Below are 25,409 nucleotides of genomic sequence, written 5' to 3' on the forward strand. Positions count from 1 at the left end.
GTTTTAAAGCACTTTGCTCTGTCTGGCCTGTCTGTAACCAGGAAAAGTGAAATAGTCCCCATGCATGGATATAATGTCAGAGTAACTTCAATTGTGATGATGGGACACCTGACAATGGTCACAGTGTTTGAGTCTGTGCAATGCTGATGGCAGGGCCCTGGTGACCAGACTGGAGCTCACAGCAGCAGAACCATCTGTGCCAACAGCTTAGACACAGCAGGAACTGCAGCCCAGGCTCTCAGACACATCCTGAAGAGAAGCTACTGGCACCTGCTGCAGACTCTCACCTACAAAAGTCACCTCAGGACCTGCTCTGTGCATGAGCTGCAGAACAAGAGCAGGTAGAGCAGGGGACTCAACCATCTGCAGAAGCAATGTGCTTGCCACTTATAAGAACTATACTTTAGCTATATTTAGCAGGATAATTTTATTTGATGCTCTGATGAGGTGGCCCAAGCAATTTCTTGAGCTGCTCCTCTCACACCTTGCTTCTGAGGCTTCAGGCTTTGGCCCAGCACCATGGCAGTGCAGACTGGAATCACAGGTACATCCACCCAGCGCTGGTGCCCTTTCCAACTCCGTCCTCCATGTCTTGCACACAAAAAACAAGTCACTTGGCCACAGTTTCACCCCCAAAATTGGAGATAATTTATTAAACTTTATCGCTGACTGAAAAAAGTCACTAATGTCTCTTATAATAAGTTAATGTTCTTAACAGAAAAACCCCAAGCCATAATTACTGCATTTGATCAGACTTAATACATTTACTTTAACAGTACAGTACTCAATAAGTTCCCCTTCACAGAAGGGAGTTTTCAACCACACCGCAAGCCTCTGAATCTTCCCCGCTGCTCAGCCAAAATAAGCTCCCTGGATCGCAACTTAACAGTCCTGCATCCTTCTCCTCTGTGGGTCACAGCAAACACCCACCCACCTCCAGCACCAGCAAGATAGGGAGCTGGCAGCAGAAAATGAACATGCAACTTTACAGCCGCAGCCCAAGGTGTTCTTCAGATGTGCTGTAGGGACAGAGGCCTCAGCCCCATGTCTCTCAAGGAGCTGGTAAAGCAAACTGGGCAGGATGAGACTTCTCTAACCCGCACAGCACTGCACGGACAGGGGCAGGTCAAATATGACACCTGACAGAGCGCTGAGATGGCACAGGTGGATGGAGCTCTCCCAATGCCTCCTCCAAAGGAGGAACACCAACCCTGCTCGCTCCGCTGGCACTGCATCGTTTCTCCTTGACCCACAGACAGTCCTTGTGATTCTGTTCTAAGGGCAGGGCAACACAAACTCATGTCCTTGAACAGAATAAAGCTGATTAAAAAAAAAAAAACCAACCTGTCCAGGAAGACAGCACAGAAATTTTGAGTGTCCTTCCCCTGTCTACAGCTGCCAGCTTACCCAGTGCTCATACAGCCCCTCCAACGAGCTTGGCTCCCCCGGGGCTCACTCCATCAGTTCTTCCCTTAACATATAAAACGCTTTTCACTCACTGTATGTTCAGCTTTTAAATTATTAGTGCTTATGCGAAGGGATAAACAATTCTAGAAACTTCCTGCAGCCAAAGCACCCACAATCCTGGATCCAGGGAAGGTCCCCAGATATGACACCTAAAGCTGCGTGGCTCTTCCTCAACTAAAGACTCCTTGCAACCAATGCATGAGCTCTCTAAGATTTCTAAGCAGGAGTCGGTGTTCTAAGCTAATCCACTCACAACGTTCTGGGGGAATTCTCATTAGCCGTCTGCCTTCCACATCTGCTCCTACCCCCCCCCAGCCCTGCCACCAATGCACAAAGAAGTCAGCAAGCAAGATTCAGAATTAAAAAACCTGTGCGCTTGATCATGCGTACTCCCCGCTACCAGAAACGTCTCTCCCTTCTCCACTTGGCAGCTGCAGGGAGGGCGACATTTCCCAGCACGGAACAGCGGGTCCATCGCACACCTCGGGAGGCAGCTGCAGCCTTCAACAAGGGGGGTGACAGACCCACACGCAGCAGTGGCGATGGTGACACTCTGGAAGCACACAGCTCTTTGGTCAGTAACAGCAGTCAAAACCACCGGCACACATCTCCAACCTGTAAAAATAAACTCTCAAGCCAGACAGCTGCCCAAACCTTGCAGAAGCTGGCCCAGAACCACCCCTCCACATGACCAGAGAGAGAAACCAACCAGCTGTTCTGTTACTCAGCAACCTCTATCATCCTCCTGCTTCCCCTCTTCATCCTCTTCTGTTTCTGTTTTGATCTGGGCCACTCCAAGCCGGTAGAGAGCATCGCGTATCACCACCTCCCCAGGCTGGCAGCTCTGCACGATCTCCTGGATCTGCCGATTCACAATTTCCCTGCTGGTAAGGAAGTCCACGAGGCGGTTGTAGAGGTAATAGTGCGTGGCGTTCTCGAAGGTGATGGGCCTTTGGCGGATGTTGCTCGTTTTGCTGTCGTTGATGGCAGCGATGATGGCTCCGTAAGGCTCCAGCTCTCGGCACAGGGAGATGCAGTGATGCTGTGCCGTCGGATCCTGGTGGCTGTTCTGCTCCGAACCCGCGTGAACAATTCGGCGTGTGGACGACTTGGTGATCGGGTGCTGAACAGAGTGCTCAGCGACAGTCACATCTACGCTGTAGTGCTGGTCTTGCAGTTCAGGGCAGGACACGTACTGGGAGAGAGAATACACACCAGGTAGAACATGAAACAACTTTCCCACAGCTAAGAAGAACAAGACAAAACCACCAACCAGCACTATGACCCAGGACAGAGGAAGGGATAATTGATTCAGGCCGATTTAGGGGACTAAATGCCACAAAGGTGGTTCTGTACACTCTGTCCTCACTCGTGTGCCCCCAGAGGTAATTCCAAGGCACTAGCAATCCTATTCCTCTCCCATTTCTCAAGTAATAGCAGTAGTTTGAGAGAAGTGAGTTGGTGTGTCAAAATAAGCTATTTGCTCCACAGTTCATGATTTGAACTGTCATTATACCATGCACTTTCAGCACAGCTCCTCCTAATAAGGAGCATAGACCTAACGCCATGCCCCAAGGAACACTGTACGCCTTCCGCTATGCCCAAAAGCTGTTCGCTGGTAAAGGTGCGAGTCAGGAGATACTCATCAGATCCAATTACCTTGAGGAACAATGCAGGTTACAAATACTTTTTAATTTTTATTTTAAATCTCACTTGAAACCTTTCCATGTTGGACTGGCACAGCACAGTGCAAAGGTGGATGTAACTAACCGTTGGAGGATCCATGGGGTCAGAGAAGCAGCCCTGGTTTTTCCCCCACATCTGGGAAGTCAGGCCAGGACAGCAGATGTCTGCACACAGCGCCACTGAAGAGGCTGTATCAACAACATACACTGGAGGCCAGTGACGTGAGGAAACCAACAAGTCCACATGATCCCGGGCATTTTCTCCTCTTACTATGTACTTTGAGCCACACACAACCTGGGGAAAAGAAATAAAAAAGGATTATCACCAAATAGCACAATAAAACTGAAAACTTATGGAAAAAAAATATAGTCTTAAAAAAAAAATTAAGCTTCCTTTCAGGTACTCCAGACAATACAGTAACCAGACAGTTACTTTCTCTAAAGATATTCTGTTTGCTCTTCATACACATTCACTTCATCTTGTTCAGAGAGAGGTGATTTTCAACTCCACCTCAGCAGCAACATCAAAACCAGGCTCCACATCACTAGTTGATCTTGAAATCTCCTGCAGGAGTACTCACACTTCAGACCCCCGAGGCAAAGTGTTTCATTCCCAAGGCTCAGAGAGGCCCCCTCCATTGCTTCTACTTAATGAGGGAGTTCCACACTGGTAAATCAGATAATAGTCAATAGCTGACTCCAGCCTTCCTTACCTGATGTGGACACACTTTGTAGATTTTCCCTCCTGTGTGATGAGCAGAAGTTTTTGTGATGTCTGTCCCATTCTGTATAAACTCATAGAGAGCCAGGAGGGAGTAGCAGAGCTGGTCCTAGAAAACACAGGCCCCAGAGAAAGTCTGTATGTGGCTAAAATTAATGGACTCCTCCAGAAAGAGACATGACTGCAGGCAAGGTCTCCCAAATCCTAATTTGCACTTCATTCAATAATTTCCTAATCCCACACTCAGCACTGCAAGGATGACAAGCAATTACATGATGCTGAGCCTGTGACAAAGTAATTACAGGCTTCCTTTCTTCTAGCCCACAAAGGCTCAATTTTTTTCACCATGTGCGAGTTATCCTATAATCTGCAGGCACTCACTTCTAACCCACCCCTGCCCTTCGTGCAGTCAAATGAAGAGTTAATTATCTAGGATGGCAAGTTGTGAATGAGGGCAAGACAGTGAAGAAAAGCTCTGCTCCTGCAGGCGTGTATGTGGGCAAACCAGCCATTACCTTTGTATCTGAAGCCTTCCAGGGGATGCCACACTGTGTCAGAAAGCTCTGCAGTTCTGCCTCACTGTAAGAGCTTATCATCTCAAGCCTCAAGTTTTCTTCCTGAAGGAGCCTCACCAAAGCACTCCCATTACCTGCAAAAGAAGGAAACAGGTCTCAGCAGTCATTCTCAGGAAGGGAAGTCACCAAAATAATTTCTCCTGAAGACGACAGCAGCAGACACTGCGCGACCAACTCCCAGCAACAGAAAGCTGTGAATAGTCCTATTTCCAAAGCGCGTCACAGCCCACACTTCTCTCGAATCCTTCGCTAGGAGGGTCACCAGACTGAGCCCAGCAGAGCCACAGACTCCATGAATACTTCACTATCCTGTCATTTGTAACCTTTAAATGACTTGTTGGATTGATGCGAGGATAAACAAGTGACAGAGAAGCACAGAGAAATGTGCCTGCAGCCTTCGCACTGAGCAGCTCCAGGATTACCCTTCACATCTCCCTGCTTCTTTCTCCGGAGCTCCACTTCCACAAAAGCCTGTGTAGCGCTTCTGCAGTTCAGCCCTCTAAAACAGCTGCAGCCTTGCCGGCAAAGCCAACTCATAGAATTGTTAAGCCTGTAGAGCCAGTTTTCCTTCTTATACCTAATACCTGAACTGTTGAGGGAACCAGGTGCTAACTAAATTTAGCTCTCATACATCTGAGCTTATTCATCTCATGGTGTCTAGTTACATGCAGTCAATGCTCTGGATATACTGAATGTTGATAACACTGATCAGGACTAACACATGCATCTTCTAGTCTTTTTTCAAGTTCTGTAAAAACTTATTCAGCCTTTATATTGACATCATGATATTGACATATCAAGCCCTGACTGCAGCTTTCACAGTCCAAGTATTAGCTTAAGATGAAACAAATACTGACTGGCATTCATGTTGTGCATGCCCCCCTCTGCAATCAGACCACATCTAACTCGGGGTGCAGCATTTTCATGTCCCACGTGTCTCAAACATACCAGAGCACATCAGTGCCTTCAAGCTTCACTTGGCAGGACAATGCTCAAACTGCTCAGTATTCTGAGAACAGCTGAACTCACCCCAGTGTTCCTGCCTTCTCTCAGCAGACATTATGTTTAAAGAGTCACACAATCATCAGTTCTCAACTCTAAACATCACCAAAAGACCTAAGTTGCTGCCACGTAAAGCACTCCCTTAATAAGCGCAACCTCAGCAGTTACCTGGCACTGGCTGTGCATCCAGGTTCTTGTCCTTCTCAGTATTGATCACCATTGCTCCTCTCATCAGTGGAGGGAAGAAAGGAGCAACAATAGAGGCATCAAACTTTGTGATGGGGATGCTAGAAGGAAAAGCCACCTGCTCAATCACCTCTGTCTCCATTGTGGACCAGAAGTCTTCTACGTTCACTTCACTTGATGGCAAGAATTCTGGCCAAGTAAACTGGAAAGAGCAAGAAACACGGTGGTCAAACACAACCACAGTTCACTTGACAGTTCTGTGTCGGCCTCACTCAAGGCAGGAGGATTATCCAGGAGAGAGCTCAGCCTGAGTATAACAAGGTGACTCCAGGCTCTTAGAGTTCCCCACAACCACTTTCCACCGGGTGACAGTCAAAACTATTTATTTGACATAAAAGCCAGACATGCTGCATACTACTACTGGGGCTTTTTTTTTCCCATTAGAGAAGACAATACCTCAAGGAAACTGCTCTTGGGGGAAAAAAAATGAACGTCTTCACATCAAAGGAAGAAGGCCAAGTTCAGCAACTTTCATCCAAGGTCTCTACTGTCAGAGGCTGCTGGACAAAAGCTGTGGTCCAGCGCCAGGGAATCGTGTTTTCCCCAAACCATACATCAACACTTCTAAGAGGAAGTGCAGGCATCACCACTCCAGCCACATCCTCTTGCCAGGCATCAGCAGAAAACTGCTCACAAAGCTCTCGTGTAATTATCGTGCATTACAAAGCCCAGAGTCAGCAAAAGTCACTGTGATCTGCTTTGAAGACAAACAGAATGTGAAGTCTGCGAAAAGCCTACCTCTATATTTTTCAGTGCCAGGACATTTTCGACATTCCTCTGGGCTATTTCCACCTTGGGGGTTATGCCACAGATTCCACAGATCATATCATTGTAATCCCGGACTGTGAGGCATTCAAAGGCCCAGTAGCCATTGCAGAGCAGTTCCTGGAGCTGAACCTGCTCATCGGGGCTCAGGCTTTTTTCTGAAAAGAGAACATGTCACCGTTACAGCTTTCACTTCCTAAAGTCAGTGGAGAGGTAGTAGAACTCTCCTATGCAGAATAAAAACAAACCTGTCTTCCAGAGAATTGCTACAGAGAACTGGTCACAGAGGTGACTACTGTTGGGTCTAGGAAGTGATTTAACAGGAACACACCACACCAGAAAAGGTGAGTTTTGCCCTTTTGTAACCTAACAGTCATCAGTAGGTCATAGTTTGGTATGTTATGGTAAAAAAAAAAACCCAACAAAAAAACCCCAAAAAACCCAACAAAAACAACACCCCCACCACAAGAAGGAGAACCCACCAGTTTGCTCCTGAACAGAGTCAAGAATATTGCCAACAGCCACTCTGGGATCCTCTCCAAGTTTAATGTGGTTTCGGATTGCAAACAGAAGATCCAAGCTCACTAGCAACTTGTTACCCACATTGAAAAGGCCTGCAGTTAAAACAAGACAGTTATTGTCTGTAGGGTTACAGATCTTCCTCACCAATAAATATATTCCGTACCGATACGCAAGATACTCATACAAGTATGGTTCAGAGGATAACGGAAGCAGGTAGATAGTGCTTCTGGGACTCTTCCCTCTGCACATTAGCAAGATTAGCTCCTTTCACAGCCTTGCCTTTAAATTTAAAAAGCTACAAGGAACAGCAGACAACCCATTTCCTCAGCTTCACGCTGCCTTGCAGCACAGTGACTGCCACTCCAGTGTCACCAGTCAACACCGAGAAGCAGCACTCTGCAGAGATGTCTTTGACTATGATCTCAGTGACTGCCTTCCAGAATTCAGTATCTACCACTTACACAGAGGAGACCTACACTGGTGAAGCAAAGCAGAGTCTTCCTCAGCAAAGCATTCATGCGTGTTTTTCTCACAAATACAGACTGACTTGCAGAAGAAGCAGAATAGTGCAAGTCAAAAATAATTCAAGTTTAATATACTGGGGCAGGGAACAGAGTTTTCTGTGCAAAGACAATGTCGTGATACAGTCCTAAGGCTTCTGAAAGGTTTAAGCAGTAGTCATGCTCTAAGTTGGTGTGCTCACATTTCTCCTACCTGTGTAAATATCAGTGAAGCTGTGGAGGGCCAGACACTGCGGGTTCAAGCACACTTTGACCTGAGCTGTAACCACCTGTAATCTGTTGGCTGTCAGCAGCCAGCACTCCTGAGGACCAGCAAGGGAACTGTAACAGACAACAAAAGACGACTCAAAGTCAAGTCAGCAGGTTTTACAGTCCACTCCTGCAGTAACTTAAAATGTTCTAGCTGAGGTCAGTTCATTAGTATGTCAGTCTAAGGCAGTTCTCACCATTTCACACCAGAAAAAAAGAAGTTAAATTTAAAAAAGGATTCCCCTGGCAGAGCCAGGTCATTGCTCACATTCTTTTAACAGCGCTACAGCACATCTCCAGCTCCATACATTGGGCACAGAGTATTTTAGAGGTGGAGAAAATCTACGGCCCAGCCGCCCTTGGAGAAGTGTCAACCCTGTCACTGTGGGGCAATAAGTGGTGACTAATAACACATTCTACGTGACAGCCTGTCCCTGCACACAGCAAGGTTAAGAAAAGCCTCTGCCCCCCTACAGTACAGCTGTCGAGGAGGAAGTTCAGACAGGAAAATGCCAGTTGTGCACTAGTGGCAGAAATATAGCTGTGCACCTGAGAAAATAGGAATCAAAGTCAAAGCGACCTCCCTCCTGCTGGCAGGGGGTGATTAGAGCCTGTGCAGGCACACATGAGGGTCCCACACTCGGAGCATTGCAGCAAAGATTTACAATGCACGGGTTAGTAAGTCACAAGGTGAGGGACAGGATGGAAAATAGCACTGTTCTGAAAATATTCCTGAGTATAAAAAGTGTTTCTGCTGAAAAAAACCTCAATCAGTACTAGTCTGACCAAAGCAAACATCCTTAATTGGTATCAAGAAAATCTTTCTGGTTGAAGAAAAAAAACAGTGAACTACCTGACATTTTGCTGTAGGAAATGTTTCAGCTCAGGCTTTTGGCAACAGGAGGATGTTTGCCAGATTCAGTGACAAGATATGCTATACTACGGGCTTTTATACAAATCTAGTTAAGGTAATCTAGCCTATACTCTGGTAATTTCTGAAAGTTCTTCAGGTTTCAATTTGGATATTTGTTCCAAAAAAAGTATTCACTCAAGCCCACACTAAGCCATGAAAGAAACAAAAATATCATAAGCAAGAAGATCCACACAAGAAATACTCAGATCAAGGAGAGAAAAGCAAAATCACATCATGCACATCTATAATCCCACAATTTTGCCTCTGTCAGCCTCAAAACATCAGACTGGAAAACAAAGAAGAGATGACTAATGAAAAGATTCCGTTTCAAAAAAAAAAAAAACCAAAACATCTAGACTTAGCAATCCTCTTTGACCAGGCTCTCCTGCTGTACAGAAAAGGTAGCTGCAACAAACTACACTGCACAGGAGTGACAGCTTCTCACTAACCAGTTAAACCCTTTCCACACACATGTAGCTTATTCAGTGTCACACCAGCTTCAGTATCAGGGGCTAAAGCAAATATTATTTCAGGCACGATTTTAACATAGAATATCAGCACAAGGTTGAAAGGGTCACAAGTCTAAAACAGAATCTTACTTCTGTCCCCCCTTGAACAACGGGCTGTTACAGAGGAGGCACTGTGCAGACGGAGACTCATAGTAGTTTGACCAGGAGGTCTGCTCTATGGTGACTGTCTCCTCACTCACGTTGGAGAGGATGAGCCGCGAGCTGTTGAGTTCATGGATGAGCGTGAAGACCTCGGCCAGCTCCGATTCGTTCTCTGGGATCTGCATTACCTTGCGCAGCAGCTGCAGGGTGGATTGACGCTGGATCTCCTTCTGGGCTGGGGTTAGGGGCTCGCTGGTGTTCAGCACATCAGACTGACCTGGACTGACCTCCTAGAAAGCAAGTCAAACACTCACATTTTCAACGAGGCAAGCACGGAGACGAAACATTAAGAAAAAGAAGTCATTTAACGTAGAAGAAACACAGTAACCTTTGTACCCAGTAAACTTGACTTCTACTCCACTGCTCAATCATTGACTCCAGACAGTAGCTTCAAGCCCATGTTACTTCATCAAAAACACCTTTTTACAGCCCAGCCCTTGAGGAACACATAACACTCCTGGACCACCACAGATTTGTCACCAAACTGGAGCATTAGTGCAGAGATGCAGAAGCAAGAGGGTGAGGACAACCATCAACCAGTATGTAAACACTTCAATAATCCTGACAATCGTCGCTGCCTTTTTCCATAGGTTCTCAAGCACGTTCTCCTGTACAAGATACTCAGACAGCCGGCTGTCTGTCTGCCTCTCCAGAGGTTACAGAAGACAAGTGCTAAACAAGAACTAGGGGCTGTGATGTAGAGAATACACTATCAATTACAATTCATCAGTTATAGTTGTTAGCCACACCACACTTGTGCTATCAAGATAAAATGCACAAGCACTGGACAATCAAACTATGTGGCTCAGAAGAACAGGGAGAACACAAACAGGTTCATCTGGGTAATCACTTAAACTCTTCTGCAACACTTCAACCTGTTTTTCTGTCTAGTCTAGCAACAAGATAAATGATCAGTCCAAAGCCCAGAGACAACCATGAACTGTGTGACAGGAATGTTAAACACATCTAGAACCAGAAAATAGGAAAAAAAGTAAATGAGGAAGAAACAAGCCACATGCCTCTCAAAATGCAAGCTGAGCTAAGCACACTGCTGTTCCTTACACAGCTACTAATGTCTGAGTTTCACACAGGCCATTTCAGTTTGTTGTTGTGGTTTTTCAGTTTGGTTTTTTTTTTGTTTTGTTTTGTGTTGGTTTGGTTTTTTTAAAAAACAATACACAAAGTTCCGTTCTTCAAAAAAAAGACAAGTGGAAGAGTCATTACCGGATAGACTAAAACGGAGTCTGTCTGTATGCTGAATGTGCATTTCAGCTAAGCAGAGGACAGCTCCTTTTTAAAAATTTTTTTAAACAAAGTGATTCTGTATGAGAAAAGCTAACCTTTGAAACTTCAAATGCAAAAAAGCCCCAAACGAAACAAAACAAAAAACCAGAATTCATTATTTACATCTATGTAGATGTGCAGTCAACTGAAAAACTTCTTTGTACAACAGAAAAAATACTACTTCCAGAAATAAATTCAGGTGGAAGTAAAGTTGCACTACAAAACCCTAAAAATAGGAAGCTCTAGTACTAGATGTACTAACTCAATTGACATTAGCCACAAACCGGTCACAAAGCAGAGCATACTTGGGAGTTTGTGGATGAAGTCTGAAGTTCAACAAAGCTGACACAACAAATGTGACTTCAGGGTGATTTCCCCAGCATGTATAACACTTCGTCAGCATTTTTAAGCTACAGAGACATCCAGTGGCAGAGACGAGCGCACTCAGCCTCATTCTCTGTCTGAAGCATCACTCTTGCAGGAATTGGATAGTATGAACACCATCCCAAGTATTTTTAATAAGACATTACTTGGTTAGAAAAGCTTACCATAACAAAAAAAACGTGTTCCCATGGGCACTTGCAAACTAAGGTACTTCCCTGCCCACTCCACAACAGCCATTTGATGAAACAAACTATTCTGAACCTTACCAGGGATTTTGGTGTTTTCTCAGCTCTGCCTTTGGCAAGATTGTATCCGCAGCTTGGGCAGATTCGGGGCTTGTGCCTGTTTGTATACACGTAACTGCAAGAGGGGTTCTTGCATTTCCCTCTGCCACGTGATGTTGCCAATCCCAAATCCTGAATGACACGAAAAAAAAAGATGTTTGCTGACCTCAACTTTTAGATGCCAACAAGATTCTAGAAAAGTCTGCTGGAACATCATATGCTTTTTCACCACTTTGTAACACCTCGTTTAAAGGTCAAAGAGCAGGTCCTGTCACTTTGCACAGAATATTTTAACTGGCACTCAAACATTTTGGGGCCTGTTCCAGAGACCACAAACACACATTAAACTAATTCTGAAACCACTGATCCTCCCTGCTGAGCTCAAGGAAGGATGGGGATTATGCCAGGGCATGAAGAATAAAAATCCGCTCTTAACAAGGTCCCAAACGTGACTGCAACAGAGTGCTGTCACCCTGGCGTAGGTCAACAGATGACATAAAGTACAGATTGTCTCACATTAAATATGAGATACATTTCTGCAATTCAGTAAAACCAAAGTCACAAAACAGACTCATCCCAGAGATGACACTCCCAACAGTAGAAGTCAGACCATTTGAAAAATTCTCACCAAAGTTACAGTGCAGCTGTACTTGTAGGAAGGGAATATGTCTGGTTTGACCTCCACTACTTTAACCTGAGACGCCTTGCTGGTCAAAGCGCTGTGGAGCTGGAGATTGAAAGCAGAAGAAACATCACCCATGAGACACCTACTACTGAATACATACATCCTGTAAGCAATACCTATTAGCATTTTTACCCTCAAGAAACCAATTAATGTTCATTTAATATCAGAGGACTACAACTCACTGTTTTGCATACTAAGGCATTACAATTCAAACACAAGTATTCCAGCATCTTGGCATACTCAGTCATATTTCACAGGTGAAAGATTCAGTACTCAGTATTGCCTGTCAGATTATCAAAGCACTAGCAGATCCTCAAAAAACATCTTCTGGAAGTAGCTGGGAGGTTCTCAAAGCAGCCACCAGAAGGACTGTCCAACCACATCTATCAGCTCAGTTCCTACACTCAACCATCCAGCATTTGTGCTGCTTCTGAGCGGTCTCATAAAAACTGTCAGTCACAGATCTCATCATCATAAGGCTGCTACATTTTTATGTTCTATTTCTCACCACTTAGGACATATCTCTCACCTGGGGGAAAAACATCCAAAAGGAAAATAATATGCATTTGAAGAACAAACCATAGGTACCTTTCGCTCCTCAGCACTTGGTGGCTGCAGAATTGACTGACCCAGTTGTTTCAACGTGCTGGGCTTCAAGCCTGATGTTCTCACAGGGGAATGCTTGTCTTGAAGGAGGAAAAGGATGCACCAGGTTAGACAGGAGAAAACAGGTCTTGTTTCATTGTGACATCTTTGGTAACTGCCACCATAGTCATGTGAGATTTTTCCTCTGAACTTATAATGACCCAAGCAGGTGTTTCATGGCCCTGTACACTCAGAGAATGTGTTTTTTCTAGCATAGGTCACTATCTCCCTTCAGGCACATCTTATTATTTGACAGAGACCAATTCAACGTGGGGAGGAACGACAGTCACTCCCAAAGCACACCAGAGAATGCTGCTCGTACCGGTATTTGCAAAGGCCTGTCTGTTGCTGGGCTGCTCAGCGCTGGCTTCTCTCCCCACACTGGCTGGTGCAGGCAGAATGGCTCGCATGGGTCTTGCTGCAGCCAGCAAGGAGGGCTTAGGTCTTGGTTTACTCTTTACTTCTTGCCCTTTGTGTGTAGCAGCTGAAGCATCAATTCTGAAAGGACAAGAGCTACAATTGGAAAGAAAATCCCACGGTTTCACCTCAGCCTCAATTTTTTTCTCTTCCCTTTATTAGCACAACAATCACAACTATTGCTGTAGAAGGAGAAATAGCGCTAAGGATACATCTGCCCTGTGACTATAATTTATCACTTAAAAACAAAATTAGCTCTGATGGACGAAACAATCTCAAAGGAACAATCCTGAACTGGCAGAAAACAGACAGTAAACAGAACAGGTCTTATAGGAAGCACTGCCAACAGCCTTCAATTTCTTGGATTAGTCCCACCAGCACAAACCAGACATCTCACACTCCCATAACATATGGAAAATTGACTTACCCCATTGGCTTTTTTGCAGAGGCATTTGGACTCGGCACCTCAGAAGATGCTGGAATCCCCAGCCCTGTGTTATCTTTTTCTGCCTGCTCTGAAGAAGAGTCTCCTTGCTGTTGGCTCCCTTGACCCAGCATCCCTCCGACAGCTGTCCCTCTGTCTTCAGCAAGCACGTTGTTGGCGAGAATGTGAGCCTCCGAGATGATCACCTCCTCCCACTCCGTCTCCTGCACTTGCCCTCCGACAGGCACAGCACTCAGCAGCTGGCTGACCGCCTCGGAGCTTTCCAGGGCAGACTTGGAGGTGCTCTCGCTAACGGCTGCCGGTTCTGTGAATATTGACTGTTGACTTCTTTTAGCCACTGGAGCTTTAAGAGAGGTGCCTGAATTTGGCTCAGATTTGCTTTTTGGTTGCTTTTCCTGGAAAGAAAGAGAGAGTCACATTTCAGAGCTTTAGGCTTTCACAGATAAGTTCCTTTCACACATGCCACGTTTGCCATGGCCTATTTAATGCTGCATCAAATCGGCAAAATCTTTAAGGGTTTAAGCAGTGAACTGTACAAGACCAGAAATACCTCATCTCCTATGACAGCGAAGTCCCTGTTAACATTTTACCGAGCCTTCTGGCCTTTCATGTATTATTTTTAGACACTGTTTACTTTGAATAATCAGTCTTTCTTGAACTCTCTCCAATATCACCATTAGCATCAACATCACAAACTCACCCACCACCCTCTGTAACAAGGACCCATCTCCTATGTTCCCCTTTCATAGCTGCAGCTCCCTGGTGCTGCCTGTTCTTCCACACTCCTGAGGAACCGAAGGGATGGAGAGCTTGTATCTTTTGGATACGTGCAGTCAGAAAAGCATTCATTTGAGAAAGTCAGGAGACACAGAATTACTCAGGAAGGTGTTTTGACTTTAAGAAAAATGTTACTTTCAAGACAGGCTACAGAAGCCATGTATTTAGGTCAACAAAGGTATGATGGAACACTGAATCGGTAATATGCAGAAAGATATGAGAAATGCAATCAAGAGTTTCTGGCATGACGAACAAATTAATTCTAAGTTCTCTACAGAGTTCATAGTCAGAAGGATAATCTAGGTTTTTAAAAAGGGACATCTTCTAACCTAGTCCCTTTTCTTTACAAGGAAGTGGAAGGTATGTATATATTTAGTTTCAGTTCTACTGACGTTATTACTGGTTAAAAAAAACTGCTGGTGCATGTTTTTCCCAAGCCATAACACCATAAAAACAAGTGGAACTGTTTATGCAAACGTGTTCCCAGAAGAGCAGAATAAAACTGAAAGCCAGAAAAAAAAAAAAAAAGGAAGCCCAGCCATTTCAGCCATCAGCTCGGACATGACACAGTTTGTACACCACCTAGAAATTTCTTGCCTAAAAGATGCTTGCCTAAAAAATCTTTAATGGATCTAGACACAAAGCAAAGGAGGTTCTGAACAAATCCACATAAAGCCACTGAACGCAAATGCAAATTTTCACACAGAGAACATCCTTTAACTTGTGCCTGAGGAGACTTGTTCCAGACAGAAATTTAATGAATGCACATCTGTTAAGAGCTGACTAATTACCACGACACTGCCAAGGTTTAAGGATAAAGTTTTTTTGCTGCGTGCAGCTAGCAGAGATGCCAATAACTTAAGCAGAGTAGGTATCACGTGGAGAAAGACTTTTCCACTCAAACAAACTTCGTAACTCCATCAACACCTGGGAATTTCCTTCCAGCCAAAGGTCAGAACATCATGAATGATCAGACACATGGCCACGAGTCAGCACTACTCAGCAACACTCCGCTTCACTAGATCAACTTTATTAGCTAGCTCCCAAAGGATCAGGTACCTGCTATAGTTGAGAATTGTTCCTCCTTTCTGTTGGAAAAACGATGTTGAAAGACCACAGAAAACCTCAATTTGTAGAACTTCAAACACAGATGAATTACCACAAATGGTTCAACGGAATTCCTGACCTTCAGGCAGGTAGCCAGAAGAATGCGTGTCCTCTCAAAGAGCTACCAAACGCAGCCCCATCTATTGTACCTCACACCATTACAAGCGGCATCTTTACCCAGACTGGGTGATTTCAGGTCCATCTCACCTTGGCCAAGTGTCCCCTGCAATGGTGACTTGCACCAGCACAAGCACTGGAACACAAGTGCAGGGATCGATTCTGGCATGTCTGACCTCCTGTGCTACATCTACAGCTCTAGAAACACCACAGGCATTCAAAGAAACAGCACTTTTTGTCTGAAAATCAGGAAAGGAAAGGCAAATCTACCTTTGGGATCCATTTCCCTCCCAGGAAGTTCCCACATGTCGGGCATTTTGGTGGCTTATGCCTGGTGACATAAGTGAAGGAACAGCCAGGATTGGTGCAATTTCCATGTCCCCTGCGAGTATAGGTGGTTGTCTGAAACGAGAGTTATCAAGAATTTTTTGACAGAGCTGAAAAACACAGAGCTGTGCTGCTCATCGCTCCCTTTTTCCTCGTAAGCACTTTACAAACGTTACTCAGCAAATCACCAGCCCTACACTATTATTCCTTTCACTGATCAACCACCACACAGTTGGATCAGAGTGAGTCAGCACCATAACTGCTCTGAGTATAAACGCTCAGTCTCTACAAAAGCCTTCGGTATTACCAGAATTTATATCAAATTGCAGAGCAGAGATCAACAACACATTTAACCTACTGGAGGAGGTAACCTTGCATTTACAGGGATCTAACAGTTCTCCTATGAATATGAAAAAGTCATAATAAGATGGTAAGAAAATGTTTCAAAGAGCAGCCCACAGTGAGGCAAGATGTGATTGACTCATGTCAAGAGAGTGACAAGACTTGGAGACAAGGACTCATGATGTATGGGCAGTTTTCATTAGTGATTTGTTGTTGCGTGCAGTGGTCAAGTATTCCAGGTGCTTCGCTGTAACTTGCTATAAACTACTCTAACTTCAGCAGCGCCACCAGGCGCTATTTATAAAGGCAACTAAAGCAGAACTTGTAATCTTTGCCTGGATAACTGCATCAACGCATCGAGTTTTTGTCAGTGCAGCAATTCTCAATATTCTATACTCAACACTCCCGAGGGAGCTGTTGTGCTGTAAGTCCCTAACTAGATAGATTTTTCTAGAAATGCATGTGCTGCTGTCAAAGAAATGAGACAATTTAAGCTAGGCACTTCTCAGGAACAGAAACCTGAGGTATTTCCACTCTCCCTAAGACACCTGGAAGACTATCATGCTATGCACCACTATAAATATCTGCAGTGTTCCACCAGCTGGAAGCACGGATGACCTGGAAAACAGGATTCGGTGCTAGCTTGTACAACTCAAGGAGCTGCAGTGCTGACTGTACAATGAAATCCTACAATGACTACAGAAGTAGAGATGGCTGGAGTGGTTAGAATAGCGAAATAATACTATTCTTCCTCATGCAACAGGCCACACAACCTTTTACATGGGTTCTCAAAAATCTTAGGTCATTGCTCCCCTCCTGTCACGTGGCCAAAGCAACACCACAAGACCGGGGAGCTCACGTGTTCTGTCACAAGAGCAGATATTTGCCCTTAAAGGGATGGACACCAGCATTTTATGAAGACAAATATGCATCCAAGTAGAGAACGCAGATGGCTACACAGACCCTGAAAAGGGCAACATAGAACCTGCTGTTGGCCAGGTGTGTTGTGATAGCATTAACTACTCTAGTTGTCTCCCATAACTCCTTAAGGAAGAAGGCAGCAAAAACAGGCCCACTAAGACACACAAGGCATAAAACCAGGGACAAGAAACACATCAGCTGAGATAATGACTCCAAATTGGATTATCTTGAAGAACTAGACCATGATCAAACTCTTCTTACTCTTAACATCTTTAAGACAAACCCTTGGTAATACCACACAAGACTCTGAATTTCTTACCAATTTAATTGAAGCTGGGTTCTCCACAACAGAATGAGCTGGCAAAGGTAACATAATAAACTGTGTGGCAGGTGTGGAGGAGCTATTCTCTTCAGTATCCTAAAATGAAAAATACATGCAGAAAACAAGAGACATGGTAATCTGTGTCCCACTCTCTCATGAATACCACCATTGAACATATTCCTTAAGGACTGATGAGACCAGAAAGTAGGAAAGAAGAGCGATCATTTCAAGAGCAATGAGCTTACCAGGCACACTGGAAATTACCAAACTCTTCATAGATTGAAATAAAAAATAGCAGATCAAATTCTTCACAGAATAAGGTTTTCTAGAACTGATTCCTAACATTTCAACTTAAAAGGACTCCTCCCTGCTACCTTTCTGCAAGCAGGAAAACAGCTATCAGTAGCAAAGAGGTAACATTTATTCTCCCCAAAATCTTGCAGCCCAACTGTGGAACCCAACCCAAGTATTGCTGTAAGAAATAATTTTAGAAAACCTCCAGCGGTCATCTTATGACAGAAGTGATATCAGCACACGGCAGAGTCAACCCGGCAGAGACACTGAAATCACCGAGTTAGAAAAGTCACCTTTTCCCTCACACTGGGCAGCACAGGATCTCCTGCAGCCACCAAGGATCTCAAGTAAAATGTGTGAAACAGCACTCGGACACTTCAGGTGAGACACTGACAGGAGGCTCAGTGTCATCAGAGCAACTTACCCTCCCAGTGACCACTGTCACCACAGACACACCGTCTGAAACCTGAGGAGGGGCCACCGCGATGCTCCCGTTGGAGATGTCTGTGGAGCTGCTAACGAGAGTCTCCTCAATAACAACCCTAGCTGTCCCATACGGTTGCCCTTCTATTTCCAAAGAAGCCTCATCCAAGAGGATATCTCCAGTCACTTTCTCCGTCACGGGCCCAACGTAGTGAGAGAGAACCTCTGATGCCACCACTTCTTCCACAGCGTCTGGCTGACCAAAGGACGTCGCCTCTTCTGCCAGCCCTTCGATGGCAATGCACTGCTCAGAAACGCCAGCGTGGCCCGAGTCCACAGACAGGATGTTCTGTACAGCATCGCGGGAGACGTTTGTGAGATTGGTGGAAGCTGTGAACCCTTCGGATGCTGCCTGACCTGGTGTCACACACAGTTCCAGCGACTGCCTGTTCCTGTCCTCTTGCAGAGTGGTTTTGGGAATAATTATATAATCTGAGCGAGGAAGAATCTTACGGAAGCCTGGAATGTCTGGAACTACTGCAGTTCGCGTGGACACCTTGGAGTTCTGTTGGCAAAAACACAGTATGGAATAAATGAGTATGAGAAAAGGAAGGGATTCAGTTCTCGATCCTGCTTAAATTTCAAGTGGTTTCCTGAGGTAGTTTGCTGGGAATTTCTCCACGTGACAGAGCCAGAGGAATTCCTCTCAGCCCTGGTTTTATCATCCACTTTACCAGCAGTCACCCTGATGACATGACACAAAAATAATCACCATCCCCATCAGCGAGCACTAGACATACCCATCTTGAATTTTGAAACATTATTCCTTGACTGAACACAACGCAAAAGAGGCAGTGGCCTCACACATCAATTCTTTACAAAAACGCAGAAATACAAACTGGAATCCGCAGTTAAATGACTCTCCGACACACAGCACTGCGTAAGCAGTTAAGCACTCTCTTCACATGGCAAAGAACTGCCGGAAAGGTGACTTACCGGGTCCAATCCCTCTTTCTCTAGCTTGGCTTTCTCCAAGTAATAACTTTTTTCAGCCACACTGAGCAACCTCCAGCTCTCACTGATCTTTTTGTTGATTTCAGATTGAGGGAGGTGGGGCAGCTCTTGCTGTACTTTCAAGTAAATGTCATAATAGTAGAGGAGGTACGCTGATCTGAAAGGCAACCAGAGACTTAAACCTTAAAGTCATTCCTTTGGAAAAAGAAATTTGCAAGGTTTATGTTTGTCTTAAGGTGAAATGACAAGCACATTATATTTAATTCTACTTGCAAATACATTTTTTAACCAAAGGAAAATTAAGATTCTGAGGAGAACCTCTGTAGTAAGGAGAAAGAACCTAAGGCAAATTATTCTGCAATACACAAACTTTAGATCAAGCAATGGTAGCACCCACAAAGGCAAAAACGTTAGAGCAGCCTGAAGTGTCAAGCTAATTTTTTATATGTGATGTTGTACAATATTATGTGTTCCAAGTGCAGTGCAAAATTCCCTCTTATCAGAAACAAGGAATACTCCTCCCATGCCCTACGCAGGAGCTAAATAAAGACAGAAAGAACTTACCTAGGCTTTTTGGCTTTTTCTCCATGATCGCCAGTACTTTTATATTTCTTTTTCTTCTTAGAGGGCACTGGCGATGCGTAAGTGTAAGTGCCCTCTATTTCCTCCATTACCACAGTTACTTCAGTGCCATCATATGGAGCCTCCATTGCTAAAAATACATACTTTATGTTACATACTTAGCAAGTTATACAACGTTTATCCCAACCAAGACTGCTCTTAATCACCTTTGCAAAGTGACAGCATCATTGGCATGTGACGTTAACTAACCAATATAACTATGTGTTTGCTATTTATCTATTTCTAGAAGAAAACACCTTTACTACTCTGACCTCACTACCATCAGTTCAGCACAGACACGCTGCACGTGCACTTAAAAGGTGCAATTCCCCAGAAACCTCTCAGGTAAGTCTGGTAATCTTGAATGAGCCTCACACCCAGCAAGCAGGTGTCCAGCTACAAGACACCATGGCCACGTTCACAAAATCAAGGGCAGAGGCTGAAGGAGCATGGCAGCCTCATAATCCTCTTACCCACCAGAGGATGGCCAAAAAGGCCAACAGCATCCCGGCTTGTATCAGGAATAGCATGGCCAGCAGGACCAGAGAAGTAATTGTGCCACTGTACTCAGCACTGGTGAGGCTGCACCTCGAATCCTGGTGTCAGTTTTGAGGCTCTCACTACAGGAAAGACCTTGAGGTGCTGGAGAGAGTTCAGAGAAAGGAATGGAGCTGGTGAAGGGTCTGGAGCACAAGTGTGATGAGGTGAAGCTGAGGGACCAGTGGGGGTTCAGCTTGGAGAAGAGGATGCTGAGGGGAGACCTTCTCACTGTCTACAACTACCTGAAAGGAGATTGGAGCATGGAGGGGGTTGGTCTCTTCTACCAAGTAGCAAGTGATGGGACAAGAGGAAATGGCATCAAGTTGCGCCAGGGAAGGTTCAGATTGGATATTGGGAAAATATTCTTTCTGGAAAGGGTTGTCAGGCATTGGAACAGGCTGCCCAGGGAAGTGGTGGCGTCACCATCCCCGGAGGAGTTTAAAAGATGCGTAGATGAGGTTCTTCAGGACATGGTTTAGTGCTAGAGTTGGGTTACGGATGGACTCTATGATTTTGAGCGTCTTTTCCAACCAAAATGATTCTATGATTCAAAGACATCCGGGGCTCCTCGCTTAACACCCATGAGAGCTCCGGCCTCTGCCGCGCGGGGAGGCAGAGGGGACACGAGAAGCCTCAGGGCCAAGGGGCAGCCCCACCCCACGCACAACCCGCCCCTCGGCCCCACGCCGACACCAACGCCGCTGAACCGCGGCCCCGCCACCGCCACAGCGCCCCAGGCGAAGGGAAGCGGCGGGATCCCCTCTGGCCCTGGTGAATCTTTCCCCTTGCCCCCCAAGGAAAGACCCCGGCGCCTCGGCCACTCACCGGGCAGCACCGGGGACGGGCGGTCGGGCAGGCACCGAGCTGCGGTCACGTCCCAGCCGGGGCGCAGCGGCGCGCAGGAGGAGGCGGCAGCGGAGCTGAGGCCCAGCCGCATGGAGAGGACCGGGCGGGCGGGCTCGGCGGGGCAGGCAGCCCCGGCATGCTGGGCCAGGCCGGGCCGCGGGGCGGGACAGCACCGGACCCTCCGCCTCGGCCGCCACCCGCCGCCGCCGGAAGTGCTCGTGGCAACAGCATCCGGGTCGCGGCGGGAAGGGGGCGGGGCCGCGCCGGGGGGACAGGCGAGGTCGGGCGCTGGGACGGGCCGGCGCGGCGCGGGACGGTGGCCGGGAGGGGTCACGCTGTGTGCGTGTGGGCGGTGTCTCCTCGCTTCGGGGCGCGAGGCGGAGGCGGCGCGCGCGGCTGCGCTTCCCGCCAGTTCTCCTCAGGGCTGGTCACGCGGGAGCGTGGCGCAGTTAGGGTGTAATTAGCGAAAGGCTCCGGCCGCTGGAAGCGCGGAGTGCTCTCTGCAGGAGCAGCATCATCTTGGGTGCTTCAGTGAACCACAGAACGTCCTGAGCTGGAAGGGACCCACAAGGACCATCGAGTCCAACTCCTGTCCCTGCACAGGACACCCCACAGTTCACACCGTGTGTCTGAGGACCTCGTCCAGTCTCTTCTTGAACACTGTCAGGCTTGGGCCCGTGACACCTCCCTGGGGAGCCTGTTCCAGTGTCCAGCACCCTCTGGATGAACCTTTTCCTCATGTCCAGCTGACCCTCCCCTGGCACATCTTCCTGCCATTCCCTGGGGTTCTGTCAGTGGTCACTAAAGAGAAGAGTTCGGTGCCCGTCCCTCCTCCTCCCCTTGTGAGGAAGCTGTAGCTGCCGTGAGGTTTTCCCCTCGTCTCCTCCAGGCTGAACAAAGTGACTTTAAGCTGCTTCTCATACGGCTTCCCCTTCAAACCCTTCACCAACTTCATAGCCCTCTTATGGGCACTTTCCAGTAGCTTTATATCCTTTTTATCCTTGCTATCTTTTTTATCCTGTGGTGCCCAGACCTGCGCGCTGTGCTCCACGCAAGGCCACCCCAGCGCAGAGCAGAGCGGGACAATCCCCTCCCTGCCCAGCTGGCCATGCCGTGCTGGATGCACCCAGGACACACTGTTGGTTCACGTTCCATTTGTCGTTCCAGTGGTGCTAGGCCGACTTTTGGTCTGATTTTCCACAGCTTTTCTCCCTCATGGGCTCCTCGGAGCAGCAGGCACAGGCCAGGCCCCTGGAGCGGGCGGGCAGCAGGGCAGAGCGAAGCTTCTTGGCTCCCATAACGTCAGCCCAGCAGTGCCGTCCATCCCGCTCTGTTCCCGGCGATGAGGCAGATGAAGTGGCAATCCAAAAATTGGATCCAGCTGAAAACGCAAGAAAGCTGAGTGCCGCTCAGCTGGGGCAGTGGTTGTTCCACCGGTGCCACCACCACAGCACGAGAGCCCCTGGAGATCTTCGTGGCATGGGATGTGGTGTCAGCCCAGGTGTAACAGCCACTACAAGTGTTCACGGGATCTTTGGGTCCCAGCACTTGCTCACCAACGTTTTTCACTCAGTTTTCAAGAATGAAAGTTTCCATACATGACTAACTGTTTTCTTGCCTTATAGGTCTCTCTACCCACAACCTTCTTCCTTTGAACCTTTTGGAAAGCGGGATATTGTGCAGCTATTGCTTTAACACGTTTTTCAAATTACACTTTTTGGCTTTTTTAAAAAAAAATTTCTTCTACTTCTGTCTTATTTCTATGTTTTACATCATGACTTCTAACTTTAGAGAAATGTAAACCCCACCTATCACATGTCTTCTCAGATCTTGGAGGAGCAGAATAAAGGTTCCTTTTGTCTAGCAAGTCATTAATAAAATCCATAAAGCAGTGATATGACAGCCAGTATTAAATCTGCAATCAGTTATTTATTCTCCTGAAGCCATGCAGCTGTTTATGTGCTCTGCTAGTGTTTATGTGCAAAAATTGTTGGCAAAGTGTCTGTTCTGCATCAAACGCTAAGCAGCTTCATCCAACCCAGGTAATTTTCTGAAGGTCCGTACTTTTATCTGGATCAACACACAACTAGTAGAATTTTGTTGGAATTACGAAGCCAAATATTTGGAAAAAAGGGCTGATTGGCTTTATAGGACTAATGAACAACTGAAAAAATAAGAGGAAAAAAAAAAAAAGAAGGAAAGCAGCTGTATTTCCCTCATCATTCACAGAGGAGTTTCTCACAGCGTGCGTGCTGTTGATGGCATGAGAAACACAAACTCTTTCCTAAATTGGGCATTTTGACTCTTCCATGGACATAACAGCTTTTTCTCAGAAAAATATTAACAGCATGTAAATGATTTTAGGTATGCTGTAATAGTATTCTGAGGAGCAAGGGAAGCTGCTGTGCAGCGATGTCTATTGTAAGCCCGAGGAAGGTTACAAAGGAGAACCTGCTGTGTCAGCAGGGAAAGGCGCTCTCTCCTCAGGACACCTGAAGTGTCATTACCTCGAGACATGAAAGGTAACGATGCAGATTACACGGGGATCTCCCTGTTCATTTCCCTGAAAAAGCACAAGAGCCACTTTGAAGGATTTCAAAGGACACCGAACCACAGCAGGTACCAGCATGTGCTTTTGAGGAGTTGACTTCAGAGTCTGCTTAAATAGATGAGAAAGTGTAGCAGATTATTATTAGTTCCATCCGTCTCCAGCTCCCTCATCTACAAAGCCTTCCAAGGCTCGATCTCTTCTCCTGTTCCATCAACACAACGTTGTCATGCAAGTGATGTGGGGCTGAGGCCTCTTTTCTGAGCACAATGTGACATCATCTCTCTGTCATTGCTCAAACAGCACCAGTTTCCAAGAGGCTTTCATGACACCAGCTCCTGGAAAGAAGCTCATGTGAGACCGAGACAGCAAGGCAGCAAGGAGGAGAACACTGCCAAGAACGTCGGGGGGGCACGTTGGAGGGATCAAATCCACGATGGAACCTATTCCGAGCCTCATCCTTGGTGAGGGAGGCATGCAGGGGATGTAAGAGCAGTCAGGCAGGCCTGTTATTAGCTGTAGTCACCAAGGGCAGTTTTCATCAGCCCTTCTAAGTCATTTTAAACCTTCCTGAGCTTTGCTAGGACGCTGCATCGGTGACCATGGGGTCGTGCTTTCCTTTGAGAGTAAAAACACGCTGAACTAATTCCTCCATGGTTCTGCACACATCTGCTACAGCTCCCATTCCACTGCGCCGTTCGTGGTCTTTGTGCTGGGAATAACTGCAACAGCATGATAAAGCAGCATTTGGAGGACTGGGGACAAAGACAAAGCATCTGTCTGTCTGCAGAAGGTAAAGGAGCCCCTTTTCCCTTAGAAATGTTGCAATAAAAATGTCGCTATCTTAAAAATAGCTCCAGTGGAAAAGGAAAAAGGGATTTGTTATATTTTTGATGAATTCTGGTTTGTTTGGGAGCTGTGTGCAACTACAAACATCACAGATCTCAGAAATGTTAACATTTTCAATGTTTCAAATTATATTCACATGTTTCAGGGGAGTGGGGGTTACAAAACAACAAAACTTTGGCTCTTAATTGTGGCTGTCACTGAACAGGTAACTCACAGCACAAAATTATTGAATAAGGAAAGGGACCAAAAGTGATATATTTGATTTAGGTAGCAAAAGGTATTTTCTTGTTTTATCCAAAACAAAGCAGCTGCTCAACCGATAAATTGTACCAACCTCTCAATCTTCCAGGATCATAAAAATTTCCATTTCTCTGTGAGGCTGCCATAGCCACACATAGTACTTGGGGTTTCTGTGTTTATAAAGCAGAACCTGCCTCTCTTCTTTGAAATTGCTTTGGTTTCTGAGTCACCTCCTGACCAAATATATTCAACAGTAGTCAAACTAGCACATATTTTACAGCAAGTAAAATATGTTTCTTTCAAAAAGGTTACATAAAACATTTTCAAGACATTTATTCAGTTTTTCCTAAACAATCAAATGGGAGCAATGATTCGTATTACTACTCTGTTCTAGTTATTTCAATAAAATTGTTAACAAGGCTTAGAGGTGACCTTCATGTTTTAAACTAAAATTTGATCTCTATACAGTTTTCTGCTAAATGAGGTATAGAAGTATTTTATGCTAGGTGATGAAAATAATGAAAGCTGTGAGAAGAGGCACAGTTAAAAAGGCTGTCTAGAGAGTTTATGATGAGGAAGAGAAACCTAGTGACACATTTGTGTAGAATAATGAACAGTATAGAAAGGCTAGACAAGTGTT

At 45.9% G+C, this 25,409-nt stretch overlaps 1 protein-coding gene across 2 annotated transcripts; it reads right to left on the reverse strand.

Annotated features, from left to right (window-relative positions):
* Window positions 1–631: 631 nt before the first annotated feature.
* On the reverse strand, window positions 632–21,329 carry HMGXB3 (HMG-box containing 3). 2 transcript variants are annotated; one of them, XM_065644222.1, is made up of 21 exons: window positions 21,112–21,195; window positions 20,224–20,388; window positions 19,690–19,837; window positions 19,108–19,282; window positions 18,113–18,676; window positions 17,392–17,490; window positions 15,753–15,884; window positions 13,464–13,876; window positions 12,942–13,117; window positions 12,563–12,660; window positions 11,918–12,016; window positions 11,272–11,421; window positions 9,266–9,567; window positions 7,698–7,825; window positions 6,944–7,075; window positions 6,435–6,619; window positions 5,619–5,838; window positions 4,389–4,522; window positions 3,866–3,982; window positions 3,238–3,447; window positions 632–2,662 (listed from the first exon to the last, which is right to left on the reverse strand). In XM_065644222.1, exons 3-21 carry the CDS (start codon window positions 19,833–19,835, stop codon window positions 2,192–2,194), a joined length of 3,951 nt encoding a protein of 1,316 aa, XP_065500294.1. In that variant the 5' UTR covers window positions 19,836–19,837; window positions 20,224–20,388; window positions 21,112–21,195; the 3' UTR covers window positions 632–2,191. The 2 variants fall into 2 exon arrangements, with proteins under 2 accessions (XP_065500294.1, XP_065500293.1); XM_065644221.1 differs by lacking the exon at window positions 20,224–20,388 and having other exon boundaries at window positions 21,112–21,329.
* Window positions 21,330–25,409: the final 4,080 nt, after the last annotated feature.

The sequence above is a fragment of the Caloenas nicobarica genome, chromosome 13, assembly GCF_036013445.1.
Source record: "Caloenas nicobarica isolate bCalNic1 chromosome 13, bCalNic1.hap1, whole genome shotgun sequence".
In the NCBI taxonomy this organism is placed as follows: Eukaryota; Metazoa; Chordata; class Aves; order Columbiformes; family Columbidae; genus Caloenas; species Caloenas nicobarica.